General features: G+C 53.7%; 4 protein-coding genes across 6 annotated transcripts in view; 3 read left to right on the top strand and 1 right to left on the bottom strand.

Moving 5' to 3' along the window:
- LOC306812590 (specifically androgen-regulated gene protein) overlaps positions 1 to 27,082 on the bottom strand; it is a 92,555-nt gene that overhangs the window by 25,803 nt on the left and 39,670 nt on the right. The window lies entirely within an intron of this gene.
- Positions 1,641 to 9,375, top strand: LOC306812439 (complement component receptor 1-like protein; the record flags this gene model as incomplete). Its single annotated transcript, XM_079327026.1, has 8 exons — positions 1,641 to 1,671; positions 2,997 to 3,176; positions 4,306 to 4,485; positions 5,625 to 5,807; positions 6,819 to 7,007; positions 7,709 to 7,888; positions 8,445 to 8,644; positions 8,931 to 9,375. The coding sequence occupies 8 exons, from the start codon at positions 1,641 to 1,643 to the stop codon at positions 9,081 to 9,083; spliced, it is 1,296 nt and encodes a 431-aa protein (XP_079183152.1). The 3' UTR covers positions 9,084 to 9,375.
- LOC306812402 (complement decay-accelerating factor-like) lies at positions 10,885 to 18,461 on the top strand. Its single transcript, XM_079326972.1, has 7 exons — positions 10,885 to 11,069; positions 12,088 to 12,279; positions 12,863 to 12,962; positions 14,517 to 14,599; positions 15,016 to 15,098; positions 17,227 to 17,323; positions 18,108 to 18,461. The coding sequence occupies exons 1-7, from the start codon at positions 10,910 to 10,912 to the stop codon at positions 18,113 to 18,115; spliced, it is 723 nt and encodes a 240-aa protein (XP_079183098.1). The 5' UTR covers positions 10,885 to 10,909; the 3' UTR covers positions 18,116 to 18,461.
- Positions 19,879 to 26,592, top strand: LOC306812628 (complement decay-accelerating factor, GPI-anchored-like). 3 transcript variants are annotated; one of them, XM_079327381.1, is made up of 15 exons: positions 19,879 to 19,950; positions 20,932 to 21,123; positions 21,593 to 21,784; positions 21,974 to 22,073; positions 22,188 to 22,273; positions 22,484 to 22,666; positions 23,222 to 23,281; positions 23,378 to 23,404; positions 23,511 to 23,574; positions 23,731 to 23,841; positions 24,059 to 24,232; positions 24,411 to 24,506; positions 24,742 to 24,837; positions 25,313 to 25,523; positions 26,173 to 26,592. In XM_079327381.1, the coding sequence occupies exons 1-15, from the start codon at positions 19,884 to 19,886 to the stop codon at positions 26,188 to 26,190; spliced, it is 1,677 nt and encodes a 558-aa protein (XP_079183507.1). In that variant the 5' UTR covers positions 19,879 to 19,883; the 3' UTR covers positions 26,191 to 26,592. The 3 variants fall into 3 exon arrangements, with proteins under 3 accessions (XP_079183507.1, XP_079183506.1, XP_079183508.1); XM_079327380.1 differs by lacking the exon at positions 22,484 to 22,666; XM_079327382.1 differs by lacking the exon at positions 24,742 to 24,837.

Below are 27,082 nucleotides of genomic sequence, written 5' to 3'. Positions count from 1 at the left end.
TGCCCTGGGATGGGCAGGGGGGGTGGAATTGGGGGATTTGGGGGTGTGGAGGGGGGTTTGGGGGTGTGGAGAGGGGTTGGGGGGGGTGGAGGGGGATTTGGGGGTGTGGAGGGAGGAGTTGGGGGGTGGAGGGGGATTGGGGGTGGATTTGGGGTGTGGAGGGGGAATTTGGGGGTGGATTTGGGGGATTTGGGGGTGTGGAGGGAGGAGTTGGGGGGTGGAGGGGGATTGGGGGTGGATTTGGGGTGTGGAGGGGGAATTTGGGGGTGGATTTGGGGGGTTTGGGGGTGTGGAGGGAGGAGTTGGGGGTGGAGGGGGAATTTGGGGGTGGATTTGGGGTGTGGAGGGGGAATTTGGGGGTGGATTTGGGGGGTTTGGGGGTGTGGAGGGGAATTTGGGGTGTGAAGGGGCATTTGGGGTGTGGAGGGGGGTTTTGGGGATGTGAAGGGGGGTTTTGGGGGTGTGCAGGTGATCCTGGCACCCTCCTGAGCTTTTCCCCATCAGTGGGGGGATTTGCAGGTCTGGAGGGGTTTTGGGGGTGGATTTTTGGGAGTGTGGAGGTGAGCCTGGCACCCTCCTGAGCTTTCCCCCTTAACTGGGGGGATTCTGTGCCCCCCTGTTTTCTGTGCCCGCTCCTTTCTGTGCCCCTGCTCCAAAAAAAAACCCCAAAACTGAGCCCTGGGGGAGGCAAAACCAGCCTGGCTGGGCTCTGAGCAGCCACTGTCACCAGGTGTCCCCTTCCCTGTCCTGCAGTTTGGTGACAGGGATCTAACCCAGCCCTGCTGCCTTCTAAATGGTTTTTTTTTTTTTAAGGTTTAAAATGCTGCAGAATCTGTGTGTTGTGTGCTCTGTGCACTTGAGCATAAATATCTGTCGGTGTTTATTTACAATAAAGAGAGTTAAAAGAGCACAGATCATTTCCTCTGTTCTTTTTTTTCCACTGTTTGTTCTGGCTCTCCACTGCCTGCTGGTTTTTCTGGGGGGGCTCAGGGAGTCTCTGGGGTGTGTTTGGAGGAAGGGGAGCTGCAGGGGTTCTCTGATTTGGGAATTTTTGAGTTGAAACTTGCACCCTGCTGCTGTTACTGGAGCTCAGGATCTCAGGGTTTCCATGGGGCTGAGCTTTAAGGTCCTTTCCAACCCCCCAATCTGGAATTCTCTGCCTGTAAAGGGAATTATTTTTATAATATGGATGGAGTGCAATCATATATAAAGAGTATAAAGTTCATATCATCCATAAAGTGTATATAACAAATGGCTTTATTTATAATAAAATAATAAAATAATAAAACAAGCAGCTCAGTCAGGTGCTGTTTTCACCACCCCACCTGCCCTGGGTATAAATTTGCTCCAGACACCACCCAGGCTGCTGCAGAGAGCTTTGGGCACTGCTGTAACAAAGAGATTCCATGTTCCTGTGCCCATTCTTTGTTTTGGGTTCAATATTCTGGTTTACACTGATGTGTTTTCATCGTGGCACCAAGCACTGGGATTCCTCCCAGGGCTGGGGGTGGTGGCAGTGACACAGGCAGTGTCAGCCTGTCCCCAGCTTCCCCCTGCAGCTTCCCCTTGCCCCAGGCTCTGGGCAGAGCATCTGCAGCAGCCCCAGCCCCAGCATGGCCCAGCTGCTGCTGGCAGGGCTGATGCTGCTGCTGCAGCCCCCAGGAACCCAGGGTGAGTGTGCTGGGCTCTGCTGGGCTCCAGGGTGAGTGTGCTGGGCTCTGCTGGGCTCTGCTGGGCTCTGCTGGGACCCAGGGTGAGTGTGCTGGGCTCTGCTGGGACCCAGGGTGAGTGTGCTGGGCTCTGCTGGGCTCTGCTGGGACCCAGGGTGAGTGTGCTGGGCTCTGCTGGGCTCCAGGGTGAGTGTGCTGGGCTCTGCTGGGCTCTGCTGGGCTCTGCTGGGACCCAGGGTGAGTGTGCTGGGCTCTGCTGGGACCCAGGGTGAGTGTGCTGGGCTCTGCTGGGCTCTGCTGGGACCCAGGGTGAGTGTGCTGGGCTCTGCTGGGACCCAGGGTGAGTGTGCTGGGCTCTGCTGGGCTCTGCTGGGACCCAGGGTGAGTGTGCTGGGCTCTGCTGGGCTCTGCTGGGACCCAGGGTGAGTGTGCTGGGCTCTGCTGGGACCCAGGGTGAGTGTGCTGGGCTCTGCTGGGCTCTGCTGGGACCCAGGGTGAGTGTGCTGGGCTCTGCTGGGCTCTGCTGGGCTTGGGAAGGGCTGCAGGGGGATGGAGAGGGGCTTTGCACCAGGGATGGGGTGACAGGGGTTAAGGTGGCTAAGGGCAGCTTTGGGTTGGCTGCCCCTGGATCCCTGGCTGGACATTGGGGTTTGGAGCAGCTGGGACAGTGGAGTGTCCCTGCCATGGCACTGGATGGGGTTTAATGTCCTTTCCATCCCAACTTTAATGTCCCTTCCCTGATTCTCTGACTGATTGTGTGGTTCTCCCAGGCCCCCCCAGCTGGGCTCAGAACTGCAGAACTGCAAATCTGCTGAGTGCTCAATGTCCCTGCCAAGGGGAATAAGCAGCAGTTTCTGCCTGGAAGTTGGGGGTTCAGTAAAACCCAAAACTTTCCAGAAACTTCTCCAGGGTGCAGAGCCCATCCCAGCTCCCCCTGCACCAGCACTGCTTTTATCCTTAATATTTATTATTTATTATTGCTTCCACTTCCTGATGCTTCTCAGCTCATTTCCCAAAGCCAAACACTACCAGTAATTAATCTGGGACCTGGAGGAGACACAAACAAGATATTTTTCAAGATATTTTCCAAGATATTTTCCAAGATATTTTCCACGGGGGTGGCACCAAAGGCAGCGTTGGTGGCACTGCCCTGGCACAGGGCAGGTGTGGGATGCTGCAGCACCTGCATGTGATGCCCAAACATGTTTTAATTCTGTCTTGGTGAGGTGCCAGCACTGCCAGGTGTGAAGAAATCCCAGCTGGAGGTGCTGGAGTTTTGTTTTCTCTGTTTTTATGATTTTTTTTTTCTCTTTTGGTGCTCCACAGAGGCTCAGTGCCCCGTGCCCCACATTGCACACGGGCAGCTGAGCTCTGCTGACAACTTCACCTCTGGCAGCACAGCCAGGCTGGAGTGTGAGCCTGGCTTTGTGCCCTCGGGGCCTGGCACCACTCTCAGGTGCACCTTCAACGGCAGGTGGTACCCACGGGTGCCCTCCTGTGTGCCAGGTGAGCAGAGAGCTACAGACCCTACCTGTGTGCAGGTGAGCAGAGAGTCTACCTGTGTGCCAGGTGAGCCCATCCCCTCCTGTGTGCCAGGTGAGCCCATCCCCTCCTGTGTGCCAGGTGAGCACAGACCCCTCCTGTGTGCCAGGTGAGCACAGTCCCCTCCTGTGTGCCAGGTGAGCAGAGAGCTACAGACCCTACCTGTGTGCCAGGTGAGCCCAATCCCCTCCTGTGTGCCAGGTGAGCCCAGTCCCCTCCTGTGTGCCAGGTGAGCCCATCCCCTCCTGTGTGCCAGGTGAGCCCAGTCCCCTCCTGTGTGCCAGGTGAGCCCTCCTGTGTGCCAGGTGAGCCCATCCCCTCCTGTGTGCCAGGTGCAATCCTGCTCCCATTTTCCCAAAATCTCTTGGAGGGACCATCCCCTGGCTGGCAGGATTCCCTCCGGGATCACTCAGGGGAGTGTCCCTCCTGTCCCTCCTGTCCCTCCTGTCCCTCCTGTCCCTTCCTGTCCCTTCCTGCAGGGGACACCCACGAGGTGCCAAAGGACACGAGAAGGAAAATTCTTACAGAAATACTAAAATTCTCAGTTTCCAGGGTTCCAGCAATCCTCAGTTCCCATCCTTTGGTGAATTTTCCCCAGTTTTTCCCTTTCCCTTCACCCCACAGCCACGCTCAGGGGTGCTGCTGTCCCTCACTTACTTTTGGAGTTTTCCACCAAGGAAAACTCTCAGTGCTGAGGGTCTGTGATGTCCCCAGGGCAGTGTCTCTGTGTCCCCAGCTCTGTCCTCAGGGCAGTGTCCCCATCTCTGTGTCCCCAGCTCTGTCCCCTGCTGTCCCCATCTCTCTGTCCCCAGCTCTGTGTCCCCATCTCTGTCCCCTGCTCTGTCCCCTGCTGTCCCCAGGGCAGTGCTGAGTGTCTCTGTCCCCTGCTCTGTCCCCTGCTCTGTCCTCAGCTCTGTCCCCTGCTGTCCCCAGGGCAGTGCTAAGTGTCTCTCTGTCCCCTGCTCTGTCCCCAGGGCAGTGTCCCCATTTCTGTGTCCCCAGTTCTGTTCCCTGTTCTGTCCTGAGCTCTGTGTCCCCTGTTCTGTCCCCAGGGCAGTGCTGAGTGTCTCTCTGTCCCCTGCTCTGTCGCCAGGGCAGTGTCCCCACCCTCCCCCTGTGGAATTCGCCGACCCCCAGCCCCGTCGCGAGTTCCTGGTCGGGACCACCCTGAGCTACTCCTGCAGACCCGGCTACTCCTCCATCCCCGGCGTGTCCCCAGCCATCACCTGTCTGCAGAACCTGTCGTGGTCCGCGGCGCCCCGGCTGTGCCAGAGTGAGTGCATCCCTTTCCCATCAGGGAATGTCCGGGCTCATCCCCGCTGCTGCGGGGCCAGCAGCGCTCCCTGCAGCAGCTCTGCCTCCCCTGGCAATAATCCCCTGCTCCAGGGGCTCTAGGAAATCCTGCAGGGATTCAGGGGTGCAGGCAGGGATGTGCCATCCCCCAGCGCGCTTTCCAGCTGATCGCAGGGCTCTCACCTCCTCTGAAATGGTTTTGTGCTGTATTTGCCATCCCTGAGCCCGCAGCTCTGCAGAGTCTGGCGCTGCTGGGAGTCCCTGTGTGCCCATCCCTGCTCTCTGGCAGTGTCCCATTGTGCCCATCCCTGCTCTCTTGCAGGGGTGCAGTGTCCCATTGTGCCCATCCCTGCTCCCTGGCAGTGTCCCATTTTTGCCCATCCCTGCTCTCTGGCAGGGGTGCAGTGTCCCAGCCCGTCCATCCCTGCTCTCTGGCAGAGGTGCAGTGTCCCTGTGAGCCCATCCCTGCTCTCTGGCAGGGGTGCAGTGTCCCATTGTGCCCATCCCTGCTCTCTGGCAGGGGTGCAGTGTCCCAGCCCGTCCATCCCTGCTCTCTGGCAGAGGTGCAGTGTCCCTGTGAGCCCATCCCTGCTCTCTGGCAGAGGTGCAGTGTCCCTGTGAGCCCATCCCTGCTCTCTGGCAGAGGTGCAGTGTCCCTGTGTGCCCATCCCTGCTCCCTGGCAGTGTCCCAGTGTGCCCATCCCTGCTCTCTGGCAGGGGTGCAGTGTCCCAGCCCGTCCATCCCTGCTCTCTTGCAGGGGTGCAGTGTCCCTGTGTGCCCATCCCTGCTCCCTGGCAGTGTCCCAGTGTGCCCATCCCTGCTCTCTGGCAGGGGTGCAGTGTCCCAGCCCGTCCATCCCTGCTCTCTTGCAGGGGTGCAGTGTCCCATTGTGCCCATCCCTGCTCTCTTGCAGGGGTGCAGTGTCCCTGTGAGCCCATCCCTGCTCTCTTGCAGGGGTGCAGTGTCCCAGCCCGTCCATCCCTGCTCTCTGGCAGAGGTGCAGTGTCCCTGTGAGCCCATCCCTGCTCTCTTGCAGGGGTGCAGTGTCCCTGTGAGCCCATCCCTGCTCTCTTGCAGGGGTGCAGTGTCCCAGCCCGTCCATCCCTGCTCTCTTGCAGGGGTGCAGTGTCCCAGCCCGTCCATCCCGCACGGCTGGGCGAGCAGCCCCGGCAGAGCCCAGCACAGCTTCGGGCAGCAGCTGGAGTTCCAGTGCGAGCCGGGCTTCGTTCTGCGGGGCAGCGAGAGGGCTCAGTGCGCTGCTGATGGCAGCTGGAGACCCCCCGTGCCCTTCTGCGACCGGGGTGAGCGGGACCCTCGGGGGAGGGACAGCAGGGACAGCGCGGGGCCGGGAGATGGGAGGGTCCGGGAGCTCCAAACTCCAGAGCTCTGTGCCTCCTACTCATTGGGAAACCTTCTAAATAAGCAAAGCAGCTGATAGTTAAAAAGGTTATTTATTGCAAAGCACATCAGTCTCAGCAGTGCACGACAAGCAATGGCAAATGCAGGGGCAATAAGCCAATGGCCAAAAGCCACAATGGCTAAAGCACCAACTCTCCCCAGTACAAACTCTTATACAGGATTTTCCAACAAGCTGAGATGCAAACTCAGACCAACACTCCTTAACCTGTTAGAATTCTGGTTTCTTAGCACTACATACTCAATCTGTCTTGTTCTATCTGAGAAATGTCAGCGATATTCTCACTATAACTCTGTTATGTCTCAGTCCTGTCTGCAGCTGTGGGCCTGGAGCCTCTACTGCAGATATCAGTGTGTTCAACTTCACTGCAACACTCACTGCTACTGTGGCATTTGAAACCTTTCACTCACTAAAAGCATCAGAACTCACCCTAAAATTACTAATTTACTTTAGTTAAATATCTATTTTATGTGTGAGAGGCTTAATACACTTCAACCCATCCAAAGGCTTTAATTCCATCCCTGCACTGATTTCTGTCTGAGGAATTCAGAGACTCAGTGACTCCAACAGGGACAAGGTGCCCCAGGCACAGCTCTGAGTGGCTTCAGTTTCCATCCTGCAGCAGAAATGTGGCTGATTATTGAATCAGCTGGTCAATGGCACCTGCAGCAGATTCTCCAAGGGAGGGATGGTGCTCAGCATTCCCTGAGCCTCAGGAGCAGGACGGGGTCTCACGGCTAACAGGAGGGGATGAGGAGGGGATGGATGTGCTGGGCTCACAGCTGGGTCAGACTGGGAGCACTGGGACAGCCCAGGGCAGTGAGGAGAGCCAGCCTGTCCTGCTGCCTCCCCGAGGGGTGAGGACAATGTGCCTGTTCCCTTCGCTGTCCCGCAGGGTGTGAGCCCCCTCCCAGCATCGCCCACGGGCAGCACTCGGCCCCGGGGCTCAGGCGGTTCCCCTACGGCTCTGAGGTCAAGTACAGCTGTGCCGAGGGGCTGTCCCTGATCGGCAGCGAGTCCCTGCGCTGCACCTCCCGCGACGGGCAGAGCCTGAGCTGGAGCGGGGCCGCCCCCGAGTGCAGGGGTGAGCGGGGAGGGAGGGGAGGGGAGGGGGGCAGGAGCTGGGGTTAGGGTGTGGGATCAGGGTGTGGGGTCAGGGTATGGGGTCAGGGTTTGGGATCTGGGTGTGGGATCAGGTTTTGGGGTCAGGGTTTGGGATCATGGTTTAGGGTCAGGGTTTGGGGTCAGGGATTGGGATCATAGTTTGGGGTCAGGGATTGGGATCCGGGTGTGGGGTCAGGGTATGGGGTCAGGGTTTGGGGTCAGGGTTTGGGGCCAGGGTTTGGGATCAGGGATTGGGGTCAGGGTTTGGGGTCAGGGTGTGGGATCAGGGTTTGGGATCTGGGTGTGGGATCAGAGTTTGGGATCAGGGTATGGGGTCAGGGTTTGGGATCTGGGTGTGGGGTCAGGGTATGGGGTCAGGGTTTGGGATCAGGGTTTGGGGTCAGGGTTTGGGATCTGGGTGTGGGGTCAGGGATTGGGATCATGGTTTGGGATTAGGGTTTGGGATCATGGTTTGGGGTCAGGGTTTGGGGTCAGGGTTTGCAGTCAGGCTGTGGGGCTGAGCCAGGCCCTGGGCAGTGCTGGCACTCAGAGCACTGGGTTCAAGGGCAGGGCTCCCTTCTCAGGAGGGGCTGCTCCCCCTGGGGGCGCCGGGCTCTGGCTCTGGGCTCGGCAGGAGCAGCCGTGTCCCCGAGCCCAGAGCCAGCCCTGCCGTGTCCCCAGTGGTTCGCTGCCCCCAGCCCGTGCTGCAGGGGGGCACGGTGACCCCCCAGACCTTCACCTTCCCCTACGGGCTGCTGCTGCACTTCTCCTGCCAGCAAGGCTTGGGGCTGCAGGGCTCTGCCCACAGCCAGTGCCAGGCTGATGGCACCTGGCACCCGCCCCTGCCCACCTGCCAGCCAGGTGAGACAGCGCTTCAGCTCCTCTTCCTCGGTTTTAAACTCAATTTTCCTTTCAGTCCAGTGTCCCAAACCCCCATGGCAGGAGGATGTAGTGATTCACTAACCAGTTGTGATATGGGGTGAATAAACTGTGCCCTTCTCCTGCAAATGTGATGGAGATTTTGGGGTGCTCCCAAAATCTCCCTGAGGCAGAGCAGAGGGCTTGGGGTGCAGCTCTGTCTGTCCTTGGGGCTTCCTGAGTCCTTCCCCTGTTTGCAGAAGAAACAACCTTCCCAAAGCTGGTGTTTTCCAGGTGATAATTGAGTTTTTATTGACAGCTGTGTATAAAGGAGGCTCTAAGCCAGGTCAGGAGTTCACTGACTTTCCCTTCCCTTATTGCCAAATGTCCTCCCTCATCATGGGAGAGAAAACTGCCAGAAAACAGCAAATCCACCACAAAGTCACTGCACCCTCTTGAGGAGAAATATTTTTGATTTCACAGCTCCACTATTTTGACTTTCTCTGCACTGCCTCAGCCTTCCCAAATTTCTTTCTGACCTCTGCCCTTTTCCTTTCAGTTCAGTGTCCACAACCACGAGTGCCCTATGGGAGGCTGAAGAGCCCTTTGGGTGGCAGGAGCTGGTACCAGGCCAATGACACTGTCACCTTCCAGTGCCTTCCTGGCTACCAGCTCACAGACAAGGGAATGATGCCCTTGGAAGAATCCTGGACAGCCACCTGCCTGCCTGATGGCAGCTGGACACCTCTTCCCAAGTGTGTGAGTAGCACAGAATTTGGGCTGGGGGCAGCCTCAAGGATCATCCACTTCCAGCCCTGCCATGGTTCAGCATTTGCAGCTGCTCAGAGCCCCAGGCTGCTGAGCCTGGCTGAGTCCCTGGCTGGGTCCTGCCTGATTTCTAACATGAAAACTGCTTAAACTTCTCAAAACTTCTCATTTCTGGTCCTAAGGAGGATGCAGCCCCTGCTGGGACAGAAGGAGTGGCTCTGCCTTTCTGCTGTTCATCCTCACAGGTTTTTCTGGGGTTTGTTTTCCTCTTTAACAGATGAAAGAAGGGGATGCTGATGTGTGCCAAGAGGTCCATTATATTAAATCAGCCTTTGAATGTGGTGTGCCTGTAGAAGAAGTGAAAAGTCTGCTGGAAATACAGAAACTGTTCCTGGAGATTAAAAAACTAGAGATGGAATTAGGAAACTGAAATGAAACTGGACCCCTGCAACACTCACCTTTCCTTTGGTGAGCTCAGTTTGTGCAGTCACAGCGTCTCTAAGATCTCTGGGTGATTTTATGGTTTCTGTTTGCATGCCTGGAGCCAGAAGAACAATCACCAGTGAATGGCAGGCTGCTTTGCTGTGCTGGATGCCAGAGCAGGGAGTGGGTTTTGCTCTAACCTGCAAGCTTGATTTGCTCTTTAACTAATAAGTGGCTTCACATTTTATATTAAGCATAGAAAGGGTTTAAATTTAGCTTTTTTTAATCACTATTGTAAGCTGAGGCAAATGGGAGTGAACAAAGCTGAGTCCAGAGTTGGCTCTGAAGGTGTTTCTGGTCCAGCTGGGCTTTGGGTACATCTGCAGGAAACAATGGTGAAATAAGTGTTAAACCTTTAAACCTGATTTCTGTCCATGATTTTGGGTAAGGGCAGTTCACAAGAGGTGCATTGTAAAGGCTGCATTTGCCTCACCCCTGGTTGGTGTCACCTTCCACATCCCTGTTTCTGGTGAGCAAATGCAGAGAGCAGGTGCTGGAATCCAACCAGTTCCAGGTGCAGAGAGTGAGGCAGCAAACTCCTGTTGCTCAATAAAAGCTGATCAGACCCTGTGGCTCTGGTGCTGTGGTTATTCCTGGGGGTTTATCCAAGGGGAGTCCTGGGGAACAGCATCAGCCCAGGCTGGGTGGGAGAAGGAACCTTCACCTCCTGCATGAGCATCACTGCCAGATGTCTGCTTTTAGCAGTTATTAAAACTGCTTTATTTGTTACCAGAGCCTAAACAACAGCCAGGGGAGAGGAGGTGTCTCTGATTTAGCACAGAAAGGTGCTTTGGGATGGACCCTGTGCTCCTCCACCTCCAGGTGAGGAGCTCTGCCAGGGGAGGTGTTCCCAGAGCTGCTCCCATGGGATGAGCAGGGCTGGAGTGACCTCGGTGCCTCCCCCCTGAGCTCACCTGGGACTGCAGAGGGGATTTCACCTCCCCCTGCAAGGCTTGGCAGCCACAAGTGTGAATAAACCCGGGTCTTGCATGCTGAGTGTGTGAGAGGGTGTTTGAGCAGCCCTGGCTGATGTCACAGGGTTAATGGGGATGCAGATGTGGCTCACACCCATTCCACATTGAGTCAGGCAGTCAAGGAAAAAAAAAAAAAAAAACTGGAAGGAAAATGTTTTTATTTGCTTGACTGACTCTGCTGACAGCAGATCTGTGGTGCATCACCTGCCAGCAAATAACTGAGGAGGTGTTTCCTCCCCTGGAGCCAGCTGGGGGCTGGAAAGGGACTTTTGTGCTCTGGGAACGGAGCTTTGGAAAATCTGTGTGGGTCAGTGTCAGTGCCAGCCCCAGCACAAATAAGGGCAGGAGGACCAGCTCTCCCCGAGCCGTGAGTGTCATTGTCCCCACCCTGGGTGCTCCTGATGGGGATCTCAGCTCCCTGGGTGTCCCGGGGAGGTTCCCAGAGCTTTGGTGGAGCCTGCAGAGCTCCCCTCCCACCCTGCACAGAGCAGCACTGGCTGCAATGGAGGCACGGGGGGCGCACCCCGACCCCCCGCCTTTGGGGGGGCTCTCTGGGCTGCCCCTGCTGCTCCTGGCTCTGCTGGGGCTGCTCAGCATCCCTGCGGCTCGTGGTGAGTAGGGGGCCGTGGGAAGGGGCAGACACACCTGCCCGGATCTCACCTGGCTGGTGCCACCCCCGCATGGGGACTGACCCTGATCCGGCCCTGGGCCATCCCAAGCATCCCAAAGGGCCCGGGGAGGGGCTCCTCACCTGAGCAGGTGTTCTCCTGCCGCAGGGGACTGCGGGCCCCCCCCCGCCATGAGGCACTCCCGGCCGTCCAGCGGCTCCAGCCGGTTCCCGGTGGGGTCCCGGGTCACGTTCAGCTGCAGCGGCGGCGCCCGCAGGATCCCGGGGCTGCCCGACACGGCCGAGTGCCTGCCCGGCAGCGTCTGGTCCAGGCTGCCCGACCCCTGCGGCCGTAAATACCCTGCTTTTTACCGGGACAGCCCTGGCACTGCCCCTGCCCCTGTTCCTGCCTGTCCCTGCCCCTGCCTGGCACTGCCCCTGTCCCTGCCCCTGTCCCTGTCCCTGCCTGTCCCTGCTCCTGCCCCTGTCCCTGCCCCTGTCCCTGCCCCTGTCCCTGTCCCTGCCTGCCTCTGTCCCTGCCTGTCCCTGCCCCTGTCCCTGTCCCTGCTCCTGCTCCTGTCCCTGTCCCTGCCTGTCCCTGTCCCTGCCTGTCCCTGCCCCTGTCCTGTCCCTGCCCCTGTCCCTGCCTGTCCCTGCTCCTGCTCCTGTCCCTGCCCCTGCCCCTGTCCTGTCCCTGCCCCTGTCCCTGCCTGCCCCTGTCCCTGCCCCTGTCCCTGCCCCTGCCCCTGTCCCTGCCCCTGTCCCTGCCTGCCCCTGTCCCTGCCCCTGTCCCTGCCCCTGTCCCTGCCTGGCCCTGTCCCTGTCCTTGATACAAACCCATTGCGCTTTCCCTGTCCCTGTCCTAGGGGACAAACCCACTGCCCTGTGCTCTCTCTGTCCCAGGGGACAATCCTACTACCCTGGCACTGTCCCTATCCCAAAGGACAAACCCACTTCCCTGACCCAGGCACAAACCCCTTGTGCTGTCCCTGTCCCTGGTACAAACCCCCTGTCCCTGTCTGCATCCCTGTCCCAGGCACAAACCCCTGTGCTGTCCCTGTCCCCAGTACAAACCCCTGCCCTGTCCCTGCCCTGTCCCTGCCCTGTCCCTGCCCTGTGCCCCTTGCAGCCACTGGTGACCACGAGGGTTGGCAGAGGGGTCAGTCAGGGGATGGGACTGGGGACTCCTGTGCCCCCCATGTGCCCCCATGTCCATAACCCTTACCCTGGGCTCCTCACACCCCTCCCTCCCCTCTCTGGTGCCTGGAACCCCTGCCAGGAGCTCTGCAGAGGCATTCCTGTGATCCCAGGAGTGTTTGGCAGGCTGCAGGTGGCAGCCCTGTCAGGCTGTGCCTTTCCTTGGCTGCCAGGGAGCTGTGCTGCCCCAGCCAGGCTGAGGTTTGCTGCCCTGTCCGAGGAGGACAGCAGGAGGAATTTCTTCCCTGTTGGCACCAACGTCAGCTACGACTGCCGCCCTGGCTACGAGAACATCTCAGAGATTTCCCCCTCCAGCACTTGCCTCGAGGACCTGACGTGGTCACAGCCTGCTGAGCTGTGCAGGAGTGAGTATTCCTGCTGTCCCAACACCCCAAAAAAGCATCCCTGGCTGTTCCCAACCTGCATCCCAAACTGCAGCCTGGCCATGATTGTCCCAACAGCTCCATCACCACAGAACTGGGTGGGAATTCCTTGTCATTCCTGTTTAATTGAACAGCAGAAGCATCAGTGATGTTCTTTTTGGTTTTTTTCTGCTGGCACAAACAGGTCTGGTTTGGTTTGCATGCTGGGGAATGTTTGGTTGGACTTGGTGATCTTAGAGGTCTTTTCCAACCTTTTTATGGTCCTGAAGATGTTTTCACTGGGACATGGCACACGCAGGTGACAAATCCCAATTTGCTTTTTTAGCACTGCACTTCAACACGAAGGCAAAGCCTTCTCTTGGTGACTCCCATGGAATATTAAGATTGCTGATGTGACAGGAATATTTTTCCACAGTAAAGTACCTTATTCCTTTTCCACTGAGGTGGAACCCCCTGTGAGTGTGGAGCATTTTGGGATCCCCACCATGGAGTAAAACCCTCTGGAACCTTTGGGAACCCCTCCAAGCCTGTGTCTCCTGCCTCATCCACCTTTTTGTGTCCCCAGGGAGGTCCTGCAGGGCCCCAGGAGAGCTGCCTGGGGGGAAGATGGGGCCCCTCACAGACCTGCAGCTGGGAGCACGAGTGGCTGTGTCCTGTGAGGATGGGTGAGTGCTGGGCACAGCTCCAGGGTGGCAGCAGGGTCAGCTTTTCCTCCAAGTGCCACCCAGAGGAGCTCCAAATCTCCATCCCAACAGGAGCAGCTGGTTGTACTCTCAGCTGATAACTCTAAACTTCAGTACAAGTTATTTAGAATATTTCAGCTTAAGATGGTTGAGATATATTGAATAAAAAGGGGTTACACTGGAATTTTTAAATCCCAGTTAAGTCCAGCTGGGAAAGTGCAGTGAAGCACAATTTCCAGAGTCAGGAGCTGACTCATGGCTGCTGCCTGCTTTCAATCTGGGCCCAGATGCAATGGGCAGGACTGAAATTTTAATCTCCTGCCACCCCTGCCTGTTCCTCCCTGGCATCATCTGGCTTGTGCTGCCCTGCTCCAAATTTACCAGAGGGGTTTTGTCTCTCCCTTGGGATGTAACTGGAGACAGTGACAGCGTGTCCCACCCTGCTGGGGTTGAGCTAAACTTTGGAAATCCCCACCAGGGTGGAGGGAAATGCTGCTCATGTCAGTTAGATCAGACATTCTCCATCATGCACACACTGAGGGGTTTGCACAGGAGGTAATTCAGGATGGGGAAGGTTCCAGCTGTCAGAACAAGATCCACGAGCTCCCAGCAAACCAGGGCAGAAAACACTTCAATTAAATGTGGGTGGGTCCCTGCTGCCCCTCACTGCTGAATCCCAGAACCCCAGACTGGTTTGGGCTGGAAAAGACCTTAAAACCCCTCCAGTGCCACCCCTGCCATGGACAGGGACACCTGCCACAATCCCAGTGGCTCCAGGCCCCTCCAGCCTTGCCTTGGGCACTTGCAGGGGTGGGGAGTGCACAAGGACTCTGGGGAAAGCACCTGGAGCATCTGATTCAGCAAATCCATCTGGGAATCCCTCAGCTCAGCCCTGGCATTCCCAGAGAGCTCTGCCAGCCCCAGATCTTCCCTTTTCCCCTCTCCCCTTTCCCCTCTCCCCTTTCCCCCTTTCCCCTTTTCCCTTTTTCCCTTTTCCCCTTTCCCCCTTTCCCCTTTTCCCTTTTTCCTTTCCCTTTTTCCTTTCCCTTTTTCCTTTCCCTTTTTCCTTTCCCTTTTTCCTTTCCCTTTTTCCTTTCCCTTTTTCCTTTCCCTTTTTCCTTCCCCTTTTTCCTTCCCCTTTTTCCTTCCCCTTTTTCCCTTCCCTTTTTCCTTTCCCTTTTTCCTTTTCCTTTTTCCTTTCCCTTTTTCCTTTCCCTTTTTCCTTTCCCTTTTTCCTTTCCCTTTTTCCTTTCCCTTTTTCCTTTCCCTTTTTCCTTTTTCCTTTTTCCTTTTTCCTTTTTCCTTTTTTTTCCCTTTTTCCTTTTCCTTTTCCCCTTTTCCTTTCCCCTTTTCCTTTTCCTTCCCCTTTTCCCTTTTCCTTCCCTGTGCAGGGAATCACCTCCAGTGGGTGATCCCAGATCCTGCAGTGTCACCATCCCACTGCCTCTCCCACACTCCTGTCACTCTTCTGGAGGTGGGTGGGAAACATTCTCCGTTTTTGGAAGGTTACACTGATTTTTCTCTCGTGTATTTTAGGTATAAATTAGTTGGGAATAATTTCATCCGGTGCCAGCTGAAAGGAAATGATGTTGAATGGAGCCAACTTCCAACTTGTGAATGTGAGGTTCATGTTTAATTGTGAGATTAAACCTTTTTACTTCACTCCATCAGATCCTGCTGGTTCCCATGTCCAGTCCAAACCCCTCTTTGGGTTATTTTTGCTGATTCTCTGTGGCTGATCCCTCCCCAGCAGCACAGCTGAGAAATGCCCATTCTGCTGCTGCTATTTCAGCAGCTTTGCTCCCACAAAATCAACATTTCTGCCATGAGTGGAGGTGCTGGGGTGAGATTTCCAGCAATGCCCAGCATGACAAGCTGCTCTTTATTTGCTGTGAGAACAGAAACACTTGGGGACAAAGCAGAGAGAGCAGGACAGGCAGCAGAGCTTCACCCACCCGCTGCTGCTTATTCCAAACTTTATCTTCAGGAACTTTTGGTCGACTCAAACATTTTGCATTTTGATTCTTTCCTGCAGTAATCACCTGCTCTGCACCTCCTGCCATCAGCCACGGCCGGCACGATGGGGAAGGGCTGGAAATGTTTGCTTTGAACTCCACGGTGAGCTACAGCTGTGAGCCCAACTTCCAGCTGCTGGGGGATGGGAGCATCCTCTGCACCAGCACTGCCAACAGCAGTGGGGTCTGGAGGGGAGCTGTGCCCCAGTGCAAAGGTGCTTAATCCAAGCTCAGTGCTTGATTTTATTTTATTTTATTTTATTTTGTTTTATTTTATTTTATTTTATTTTATTTTATTTTATTTTATTTTATTTTATTTTATTTTATTTTATTTTATTTTATTTTATTTTATTTTATTTTATTTTATTTTATTTTATTATTCCATTCCATCCTATTCCATTCCATCCTATTCCATTCCATCCTATTCCATTCCATTCTATTCCATTCCATTCTATTCCATTCCATTCTATTCCATTCTATTCTATTCCATTCTATTCTATTCTATTCTATTTTTATTACGTAGAATTTATATTTTACATTTTCTGTTTTATAGTTGGTAATTCATTTATTATTTATAATTGCATTTCTCGTTTATGGCTTATAGTTTATCTTCTTGTTTCTTGTTTATAGTTTATCATTTATTGTTTGTTATTTGTTTATTATTTATCGTGTATTATCTAGTATTTATTACTTAATTTTTATATTTCCAGTTTATTTTTCTTGTTTATTATTTGTTTATTATTAATCATGTATCATTGTCCATTATTTCTTGTATTATCTAGTATTTATTATTTATTTTTTCCATTTCTAGTTTCCAGTTTGTTGTTTGTTCATTATATATAATTTATAATTTAATATTCCCCAGAGAGAAGCTCAGCCCTCGGCCCTGGAGCTCGAGACACGGGGAGGAGAGTTCCTGCCAAAAGTGAGTGCAGCTGGCTCCATGGAGAACCAAGTCCTAGTTTATTTTTCTCCTTTATTCTTTTTCTCCTTTATTCTTTTTCTCCTCCATTATTTTTCTCCTTTATTCTTTTCCTCCTTTATTCTTTTTCTCCTTTATTCTTTTTCTCCTCCATTATTTTCCTTCTTTATTATTTTTCTCCTTTATTCTTTTTCTCCCCATCCATTCTTTTTCTTCCCCATTCTTTCTTTCTTTTTCTCCCCCATTCTTTCTTTGTTTTTCTCCCCCATTCTTTGTTTTCCTCCCCCATTCTTTCTTTGTTTTTCTCCTCCATTCTTTCTTTCTTTTTCTCCCCCATTCTTTCTTTGTTTTTCTCCCCCATTCTTTGTTTTTCTCCCCCATTCTTTGTTTTCCTCCCCCATTCTTTCTTTCTTATTCTCCTCCATTCTTTGTTCCTTTTTCTCCCCCATCCATTCTTTTTCTCCCCATCCATGCTATTTCTCCCCTATTCTTTTTCTCCCCATCCATTCTTTTCCTCCCCCATCCATTCTTTTTCTCCCCATCCATTCTTTTCCTCCCCCATCCATTCTTTTCCTCCCCCATCCATTCTTTTTCTCCCCATCCATTCTTTTTCTCCCCATCCATTCTTTTCCTCCCCCATTCTTTCTTTTCCTCCCCCATTCTTTCTTTTTCTCCCCATTCTTTCTTTCATTTCCTCCCCCATTCTTTCTCTCCTCCATCTCTGTCCCACCCGATGATCTCACCCGGTGGGTTTTGTTTCCCCAGCTCCCCCGGGGAGTGGAATCCATCCCCCCAGGAAGGGTCTCAGGTGGGAGATGAGGCTCAGTCTCTATAAAAAGGCTCTGCAGAGCACCAGCTCCTCCTCTGCCTTCAGCTTTGTTCCACCTTTGTACAAATCCCCAAAATCCTATCATGGGACCAGCAAAGGATCCATGTGTCCTCCCAAGTACATGGGGATCCTTCCCCCACCCGGCTGCTTTCAGAAGTTAAAATGGCCCAAATTTCCTTCATTTTGTGGAAGTGAGTGGATTTTTTTATCATTTGTTTTCTTCTATAAGTTCTCTTTTTTTTTGCTGGTTGGGAATCTGGTTCACAGCTCAGCTTTGACTGCACTGACCTCCTATTCTCATTAAAAGCTTTGCTTTGAAATACATTTTAATTAATCAATTGTTTTCTTGCCCTCATGTTATCACAGATTATTTTTTTAAACTATTTTTTGGGGGCATTTTGAAAAGCAAGAGAGAACTTTGCAGCACACAGCTCTGAGAGTGGCAGGGCTGAGGTGCTGATGCCAACCTTGTTCCAACAGGGAGGTTGTGCACAGCCAGGAGAAGCTGGAAAAGGTGGAAATTCTGGTCCTCCAAATTCCCCAGCCCCTGCAAAGGAGAATTTTATCCGTGAGCAAGGTGAGTGTTGGTTTTGTGGGATCTGTAATTGTGTCACTGTAAGTGGGGAAGACACAAGACCCACTGCAAGGTCTCAGTACCTGCCTGGGGGATGGTGGAAAGTGTTTTTCCATCAGGTGTCAGGGTCAAGCTGAGTTTGCCCATCCCTGGGTTAAAACCAAAATAAAAAATAACAAATCTTCTACTGCTCCCAAAGTGCCCCATGCAATGATCACTTATTAGGACTTTACACCTTGCACTAAGATAAAAGATGACCTAAATCAGCCCTGTCCCACCTATAAAATGTAATTTTTCAGCGATGACGTGTTAGCACTCCAAGAAATCGATGGAAAATCATTCCAGCAAACATTGGCAGATTTCCATATTCGCTCCTCCCATCCGAGTTTTCCTTCCAGCGGCTCCAGCTGTGGTTCCTGCTGATCCCACCAGGGTCCAGCGCTGTCCCACCCCCGGCTGTGTCACACCCATCTGATGCTCCGATTCCAGTTTTCTGCTCACTGGCAACGCCACAACAAACCCCAAACAGCTCCCGCCTCCCCGGGCAGCTGAGCTGTCCCTTAACTTCCCAGGAATTCCAGGCTGCAGCTGATCCTGTTGTGGATCCGTGGATTTCCCTGTCCTGCAGAGTTTCAGCTAATTTCTTTCAGGAAACCGTGGTACTTCGGATATTGCATTGCTTGATCTTTTTATCTTGTGTTCTTTAAGCTCTTCCTTTAGCAAAAGCTTCTTCTTGGATCAGCCCAAAGTTCCTTGCAGTTTTTTGGGTTTTTTTTTTTCACTACAGGAAGATAAAGCCACGTCTGGGCCGGGCATCTCTGATGTCATAACGAAAAGGAGCCACTTCTGCTTTCCAGAGGGAGTGCTGCTGTGAGCACATCAACCACACAGACACAGAAACACAATAAATATCCTCCCCGGTGCTGTCACCCTGCAACAGAGGGACAGGAAAAGAGTCCTGGGCATTCCTTTGGCTGCACACCCCAATTTTGTCCTGTAAAGACCTAAAACTCCCAAAGCCTTTCTGGGTTTTTATTTCTATTTAGCAATAAATGGTAATTGTTTATAAAGGGCAGACTGCGAATTCAGCTATTGCCACATTTTATTCTCTTTTTTTTTTTTTCAAGAAGGAATCAGCTTTAAGATATATCCTGGAAACGCTCAGTCGCTCTGAACATTTATTTTCTAAATGCCATCCATGGCAAGTTAAACTCGGTTACAGAGATTAAAAAAATGGAAGCAAATTCATGCAGGAAAGTGTGGGGATGTGTTTTTGGGAAGTGGACTGGGAAAGGCAGCTGGAGTTACACCTCCTGGACGGATCAGGCAGGCGCAGGGCTCAGTTTCTGCGGGGGTCCCGGCGCGACCCCAGCGCTGCTTTTGCAGTCGGGTTTGGCCAGCCCCGCACCCAGCCCGGCTCGGGCTGATCCCCGAGCGTTCCCCGGTGCCAGCAGCAGCTGCCGGGGCTGATTCCGCCCGTGGGGAGGGATGGCAGCCCCAGATAAAGGCAGAGACACGGGCAGGCACAGAGCTGCTATCGCGGGAGGAGCCGCTGCCCTCGGCTCCTGCGACAAAACTGGGCAGAAAAAGCGGGTGAGGAGGGGCAGGGCAGGGGGTACAGGTGTCTACTGCCCCCTCCTCAAGCAGAAAACAGCCTGGCTCAAGGGTTCAGCCTTGCAGCGAGGGGAAGCCGCAGCTCTCGGTTCTGTGAGCCGCTCCCTGCGGGGCTCGGCATCACTGCGGGTCCGTGACAAACACTTCACTTGGCCAAACACTTCACTTGGCCAAACACTTCACTTTGCCAATCTTCCTGCCCCGTGCCAGGGTCACTGCCCTAAGCTAATACAGCAGAATTCCCCAGAATTGAAAGGTGGTTTTGTTTTTTTCCTGTTAACAGATTCCTTTTGCCTTATGCAGCCGCCATCCCCATTCAGGCCAGCGAGCTGTGAAAGTGCAGCCGAAGTATCTCCTGGAATTTGTCACCGTGTTTACAAGGAAGTGTTTTAAAGGATATCCAAGGTGCTGGATTCCTCCCTTAGGAAAACTCCTCTGCTTCTCATCGCAAATGCCTTTGTTACATCTTGGAGCTTCAATTGTGTTGGAAAGGAAAATAAAGTGGAAATTAAAACAAACAAAAATCAAACAAAAACAAAAACAAACAAACAAAAAAAAAAAGTAAAAGAGATAAGTTTGAGCTTCTCGGCGGAAACATCGGTGTTTCCTGGATAGCAAAGGGAAGCAGGAATGTGCGGGTCGCTGCTGCTGGCTGCCCTTTCCTCGGGCTGCGAGGACACATTCCCTTCCTGCCCTTCTCGGTTCGGGTCTTTTCTTTTCCTTCGGGACTTGGCAGCTTTGGGGGAGGGAGGTGTTTCCCGGGGAGTAAGGCGGAGAAGGAGAGGCTGAGCGCCCCTCGGGATGCGCGGCGTGCCTGGCACCGCATGCTCCACACCCAGCCCCGCTCCCCTCCTGAAAACACTCACGGCTTTCGTCAGAGCCTTCCCGGAGCTCTGCTGAGCTCAGCCCAGCTCAGCCCAGCCCAGACCGCCGGGAGGGGCGACCCGCGATGGGCTCCGGCCGCTGCTCGCTCCTGTTGATGCTGCTGGTGCTGCTGGTGCTGCCCGGGGCGAGGGGTGAGTGTGCGGGGAGAGGGGCGCCCCGGGATGGGTGTGCGGGGAGAGGGGCGCCCCGGGATGGGTGTGCGGGGAGAGGGGCGCTCCAGGATGGGTGTGCGGGGAGAGGGCGCCCCGGGATGGGTGTGCGGGAAGGGGGGCGCCCCGGGATGGGTGTGCGGGGAGAGGGGCGCCCCGGGATGGGTGTGCGGGAAGGGGGGCGCCCCGGGATGGGTGTCCGTGGGTGCGGGAGCGTTCTCTGTGTCCGCAGGTGAGAACTGAGGTGTGCGAGTGTGTGTTCTGTGTGTAATCCATGGAGTGCGTGATCTGTGCGTTACATACGGGAATGTGTGTGTTCTGTGTGTTATCCATGGGAATGTGTGTGCTCCATGTGTTATCCATGCGAGTGTGTGTTCTGTGTGCAATCCATGGAGTGTGTGCTCTGTGTGTTACCCATGGGAGTGTGTGTGATGTGTGTATGTGGGTGTTCCATGTGTGCTCCGTGTGTTCCTTTTGTGTGTGTGCTCTGTGTGTATCCATATCCCTGTCCCTGTGTGTGTCCTGTGTCTGTGTGTCCATATCCCTGTCTGTGTGTCCCTGTCTGTGTGTCCCTATCCCTGTCCCTGTGTGTGTCCATATCCCTGTCCCTGTCTGTGTGTCCCCGTCCCTGTCTGTGTGTCCCTGTCTGTGTGTCCCTGTCCCTGTCTGTGTGTCCCTGTCGGTGTGTCCCTGTCCCTGTCGGTGTGTCCATATCCCTGTCTGTGTGTCCCTGTGTGTGTCCATATCCCTGTCCCTATCTGTGTGTCCCCGTCCCTGTCTGTGTGTCCCTGTCTGTGTGTCCCTGTCCCTGTCGGTGTGTCCCTGTCCCTGTCTGTGTGTCCCTGTCCCGTGTGTGCCCCGTGCCCTGCTCCCTGTGCCCCCCTTTCCCTCAGTCTCTGTGCCATGTCCGGGGTACAAACCCAGCAGCAGGAGCCCCGCTAAATCCCCGTTTATTTTCCCCAGGGGACTGCGGGCCGCTGCCGAATATCAGCCACGCCGAGCCTCTCGGGGACATCAAACAGCAGCAGAGCTTCAGCGTGGGCTCCACAGTGACCTTCGGCTGCGTCCCGGGTTACACCAAGCGCCCCCTCCTCTCCAGCACCATCCGCTGCCTGCAGAACTCCCGCTGGTCCAGCCTGCCCGACTTCTGCGGCCGTGAGTATTTCCCTGACACAGGAGGGTGGAAACTCTCCCAGCTTTGGCAATCGCTGCCTCAGGGCTTTCCTCATCGCACAGGATAAAGTGGTTTGGCCACTTCTCTCGCTGCCCCTTTTTCCCGCACTCCACCGAGGCTGTTGCCATGTGCTGGCACTTGTGTGTTGATAAAAATAGAGGAACAGTTTGGGAAGTGCATGGAAAAGGGGAGGGGGCAGGGGCAGAGCACTGAGTGACCAGAGGAGGAGGAGGAGGAGGTTTGGCTTTGGGGTCTGGAAACTTCTCCTGTGAGAACTGGCTGCACTTTCCCACCTCAGACAATTCCCTGGTGGAAGTGGCCAGGGATTTACGCTTGCAGTTGACAGCAAAATGTTGTTATTTTTGCTGAGCTTTATGTTAGCAATTGAAAGCAAAATATTGTTATTTTTGCTCTGTAAGTGGACATTTCTCCTGTCTCTGTGGTGGCCAGGCAGCTGTCCCAGACCTCCATCTGTGCAATTTGCTCTCCTGTCACCAGAAGACCAAAGGCAGAATTTTTATGCTGTTAATACCACGGTGAGGTACATTTGTCGCCAAGGTTTTGAGAACACCACAGACCAGCCCCCCACCAGCACCTGTTTGGACGATTTAACCTGGACAGAAGTTCCTACACTGTGTCAGAGTGAGTCTCTCCATGTCATTTCATTTTCCCAGCACTGTGTTCCAAGTGCCATGTCTGTATTTAAATGACATTTAACACGAAACCCCATTAACTGCCTGATTTGACATTGCCATACTGCCATGAGAACTAAGTCTGTGGGGTTTTTTCCCTGCCTCATAGTGTCCTAAGGATAATCTCACTCTTTTTTAGAGAAATCTTGTGGCATTCCAGCCAATCCAGAGCACGGCCAAGTGATCCTCATAAAAGATCATCTGCTGGGAGCAACAGCCAAAGTGGTTTGTGACCGTGGGTGAGTGTGAAGCACTGCCCAGAGTCACTGGCTGTGAACTGGGACACAGAGTGACACATTCTTGGTTGGTGACAACAAGCTGATTTTGGGATGTGCTTTTTTCCCCCCCCCCAGGTACAGATTAAAGGGAGCATCACCTTCCATCAGGTGTCTCCTGCAGGGTGACAAAGCTGTCTGGAGTCCTCTTCCAGCTTGTCAGGGTGAGTGAAGTTGTCCAATGCATGACTGGAAAAACCAAATATTGCAACTCAGAAATACTGAATTTTTGGTTTACTCCCCTGCAAGGGGAGAGCTGCTGTCCAGAGCAGGGGCATCACTGGCTCCTTCTGCCTGTGAAAGCCCGGCAGAGCCAGTGTCCCCTAGCAAGAGCATCCCAGGGGTCTCCTCCTGAGCTCCTCCTTCTCCCACAGCCCTTTCCTGTCCCCCTCCTCCAGCCATTGCCCGGGGGCAGCACAGCGGGAGCAGCTCGGGGCAGTTCGAGCTGGGCTCTGTCACACGCTACAGCTGCGAGGAGGGGCTGGAGCTGCTGGGAGAGGCCACCCTGCGCTGCGGGGACAATGGCACCTGGAGCGGGGCCCCTCCCACCTGCCAAGGTGAGCTCAGCCCCTCCCCTGCGGTTTGCTCGCGCTGATAATTGCTGATAATTGCTGATAATTGCCCCTAATTCCCTGCTGTGTGCACAGGAATCCTGCAGGGTTTGGGTCCAGGGGAGCAGCATCTGCTCTGGAAGGTGCCAGGCTCTGCTGAGGAACACCAGGAGCACAACCAGACTTGGTTTTACATTTTCCTTTTTAGAGGAAAAAGCAGAAATGCAATAAACAACGTGGGAAATTATCAAAGCTGGTGGAGGGAACTTAGAAGGGATTTATGTGTCATGTCCAGCAAGGCCCAGGCAATAAAGCCAAGTGGAACAGCAGAGTTCCCCCTGTCCATAAAGCCTGGAGTGGCACAAGAGGTTCCTCCACAGCCTGGGATGCACAAATCACCTGCCCATGTGATGATTACTCCTCTCTGAACTATTTGATTATTATGTACAAGTCGAGCACCATATAAAATAACATTTTGAGTGTTGTTCCTTTGTCTCTCCCCAGTTAAAACCACAGCAGAGACAAACCAAACCGAACCCTCAGAAGAGAATCTCTCCCTAGTTAAAACCACAGCAGAGACAAACCAAACCAAACCCTCAGAAGAGAATCCTTATTGGCTGGGTAAGAGCTCCATTTCTTGGAAGTCCTGTTAATTGCTGTAATTGCACCACACTTTGGGCTTCATATTTTTAACTCTTTCATTGTTTTCCTCTCCAGCAAGCATCCTCATTCCGAGTTGCATTGGTAAGTAGCTTATAATTGAAAATATATTTTCCTAGCCCAAAGCTCTTTGCTGTTAAATACCTGGAGTCAATGATGGTGGATTTCACTCTCCTTTTCCCTTTGTTAGTTCCCCCAGTAGCCCTTGGAATTCTAGCTGGGATCATCATGAGACAGAAAGAGAGTGAAAAGCAGTAAGCAACACTGAGCTGCCCCTCGTGAATCATAACTTTCCCTGGGAATGAATGGATATTTCCTTTCAAGCCCTATCCCTTCAATGTATTTGTGTGTTTTTCCATGTTGCTACATTTCTTTTTATTGCACAAATGTTCTCCTTTCTGTCTCTTCAGCTCTTATAACGTGAATCTACAAAAGCACAAGGTGAAGGGGAGGGATGCAGCCGTGCACCCAGAGGTTACAGATGAGAAGAAGCAACCCAAACCCTGGAATTCCTATTTTTGGTAGGTTTGCTTGTTCACCTGCCCAAAAACTTGTGCCAGACTTTTGACTACAGCCAGGAGTCTCACTTAGCTGTGCAGATCCTTGGGCAGTTTTTGACTTTCAAACCCCCACAATGAACACCCTGCTGTCCAAAAAGCACCAGCTGCTTCTCAGGAGGGTTTAGGGTTTGCTGCCTGCTCTCTGCATGGATCCCCCCTGTCCCTCTCTCACCCACAGCCACACAGGGAACTGCCACGTGTGTCCCAGCTGTGAGCAGCAGCTGCACAGTGACCTGGCCACAGAACACGGCTGCACCACCTGCCAGGAGTGGCTGAGCTCCCAAAAAACCCGGACCCACTCGGTGCCCAGCATTGGTGGCACTGGGGACAGCCAGAGCCCAGCAGGCAGCAGGTACAGCAGCCAACAGCATTGGGATGTGCATAAAGTGAGTTTTGCAGCTGGAATTCATGTGGTTCCTGCTTTGGCAGGAGCAAGGGGTTGGTATTTTGGAAATGGTGGCTCTGTTGGGCAGTAGGTGTTTTTGGGAAGCCACACACTCAGGTTGTCCCCCTTCTCTCTCTGTGCTCAGCTCTCCTGCCAAAGCTGTGGATGTGCTGAGGGGAAATGGCACAGCAGAAGCTGCTCCATGGTGGAGTGAGGCAGAGCAGCCCATGCACCACCAAAGGTCAGTCCTCCACCTAAAAATACTCAAATGGGCATGGGAAAAATCAGCAAATTTCAGAATAGACTAGAACTGTGTTTATCAGAGAATCCTCAAATGGTTTGGGTTGGAGGGGACCTTAAAGCTGATCTCATTCCCATCAGCTCCCCCTGGCTAAGGCTGTTCCAAGCCCCAGAAACACAGCCTGGAAATCACATCCATGCTCTCAGTGCACTCCCTCCATGGTTCTTCTCCACAGTGACCACATCTGCCCCATCTGTGAGAGCTGGCTCCGTGCCCACACTGGCCAGGGTGGCAGCAGTGCTGTGACAGCAGGGCAGTGGCAGGACCAGGGGTGAGTGTGGCCAGGAAGGTTTTGGGCAGAGCAGTGATAAGGTAAAGCAGATAAGTGATAAGGTAAAGCTCAGTTTATTTATTTCTCTTCTGACACTCACCCATGTGAGTCTGGTGCTCCCTCAGGCTGACAAAGCTTCCTTAACAGAGTCACCATTGGCAGAGGTAAATTCCAATGAAAAACCAGCTAAACATGGTTTGACATGTTGCTTGCTTTGGCTTTAGGAAGTGTGAACTCCTTATTGCTGCATTGTTTTGGGGTTTTTCCATTTATTCCTGTGAGTGCCTGTGAGCCCCAGTCTTGGGGGAGCTGGTCAAATTCTGCATTCTTGAATCACTGCTTATTTGAGTTTAAAAAGGGGAAATTGTGAAGAAAAGCAGCTTTTGTGGGTGCTGGAGCCTGTGCAGGGTGGTTTGGAGCGGGGCAGCTCCTGTCTCCATCCTGCTGGGACTCACCCTCTCCTCTGTCCCCACAGCCTGCAGGGCCCCATCTGCCCTCCCTGCACGGACCAGCAGCTCCTGGCCCTCGTGCAGGGGGGCACAGCCAGCAGCCCCCTGTGTCCCCTGGCCGGGGAGGGACCCCCAGCCCACCTGGTGCCCCCCCGGAGCCCCGGCTGCCACACCTGCCCCGTGTGCTCAGTGCCCACCCACGCTCACCTGTGCCAGCCCAGAACCTCAAACCCCATGGTAGGAGCTGCACCCCAAACCCCCTGGGCAGGGGGACATGGTACCCCAAACCCCCTGGGCACTGGGACAGGGACCCCAAACCCCCTGGGCATTGGGACAGGGCACCCCAAAACCCCCTGGGCAGGGGAGAGAGACCCCAAACCCCCTGGGCACTGGGACAGGGCACCCCAAACCCCCTGGGCATTGGGACAGGGACCCCAAACCCCCTGGGCAGGGGGACAGGGCACCCCAAAACCCCTGGGCAGGGGGACAGAGCACCCCAAACCCCCTGGGCAGGGACAGGGCACCCCAAACCCCCTGGGCACTGGGACAGGGCACCCCAAACCCCCTGGGCAGGGACAGGGCACCCCAAAACCCCTGGGCATTGGGACAGGGCACCCCAAACCCCCTGGGCCGGGGAGAGAGACCCCAAACCCTCTGGGCATTGGGACCGGGCACCCCAAAACTCTCTGGGCACTGGGACAGGGCACCCCAAACCCCCTGGGCATTGGGACAGAGCACCCCAAACCCTCTGGGCACTGGGACAGGGACCCCAAACCCCCTGGGCAGGGGGACAGGGCACCCCAAAACCCCTGGGCAGGGGGACAGAGCACCCCAAACCCTCCCCAGGCCCAAATCCCCCCCTGATTCTCGTTGTTTCCCATGTCAGAATAAATCTGGGAGCTGAGGAGGATCTGACACCGAACCCCTGTCAGGAATTCTGTTCTTGCTGCAATAAATCCACCTGAAGCCAAAGCTCTGACTTCACCTGACCTGGCAAAGAAGCTGAAAAACCAGACAAACTTCAAATCCAAATCTGTTGTTGATTTAATACCCACTTTCTTGTTTATTTTTGTATGAAGAAAGTATTTTCACAGCTCTTAAAGGGAGAATTTAAAAAGCCAGTAAACGTTTCTTTGCACCAGGAAAATAATTTCCTCTTTGCACAATCTTACAAGATTTATTGGTATTTCTTAGACTAGTTTTTTTTAAAATTGAGGTTCTTTTCCTAGAGTGCAGACACAAGTGCAAAATTCACAGTATTTATAGTAAAACTGTTTTGTAAATAAAAGGAATATAAAATAAGGAATACTGATATCCTGACTCTGGGTTCATTTCATATTTACTAATCAATTCTTCCAAAACAGTGGCTTAAATAATTTTGCACTCTCGTTCTTTACTGGATGTAATCAAGTTCATTAATTGCTGTTGCTCAGTTTATTGCTGCTGGTGCCCAGTGCCTGAGCTTTCCTGGGAACTGTGATGGGGGAGGTGCTCTCCATAAAATGAAATTAAGATTGGAAGATTTCCTGCTCAGAAGGGAAACACCCCTGTGGTGGAATTTTGATTGGCTACACTCAGACTTTCAGCTGCTGGTACAGCAGAATGTTGAGGTTTGGGGGTTTTGCCTGCTCCCATCTGGGAGCTCTCATGACGTGCACTTGGGAACAGGAACCATCCAAAATGTGTCTAGTACAGACCTTTGCTTCCCCCATTTCCCCCAGTGCCTTCCTGCTGGCAGGAACACGCCTCTGCTGAGAAGGAAACCCACAAATAATCATTTCCATCCACACTTCAGC

Source organism: Erithacus rubecula (assembly GCF_903797595.1).
Source record: "Erithacus rubecula genome assembly, chromosome: 26".
Classification (NCBI taxonomy): Eukaryota; Metazoa; Chordata; class Aves; order Passeriformes; family Muscicapidae; genus Erithacus; species Erithacus rubecula.
The sequence above is the reverse complement of the archived record's forward strand: the minus strand, read 5'-3'. Positions and strand labels throughout refer to the sequence as shown.

Bases quoted from the DNA above. Each gene is read 5' to 3' on its own strand.
- LOC306812402 (XM_079326972.1), top strand. From the start codon at position 10,910: ATGAGGCACTCCCGGCCGTCCAGCGGCTCCAGCCGGTTCCCGGTGGGG. The intron at 12,963-14,516 runs GTGAGTGCTGGG...CGTGTATTTTAG, and splicing joins GCTGTGTCCTGTGAGGATGG to GTATAAATTAGTTGGGAATA. The intron at 14,600-15,015 runs GTGAGGTTCATG...TCTTTCCTGCAG, and splicing joins CCAACTTCCAACTTGTGAAT to TAATCACCTGCTCTGCACCT.
- LOC306812628 (XM_079327381.1), top strand. From the start codon at position 19,884: ATGGGCTCCGGCCGCTGCTCGCTCCTGTTGATGCTGCTGGTGCTGCTG. The intron at 19,951-20,931 runs GTGAGTGTGCGG...TATTTTCCCCAG, and splicing joins GGTGCTGCCCGGGGCGAGGG to GGGACTGCGGGCCGCTGCCG. The intron at 24,233-24,410 runs GTACAGCAGCCA...CTCTGTGCTCAG, and splicing joins CAGAGCCCAGCAGGCAGCAG to CTCTCCTGCCAAAGCTGTGG.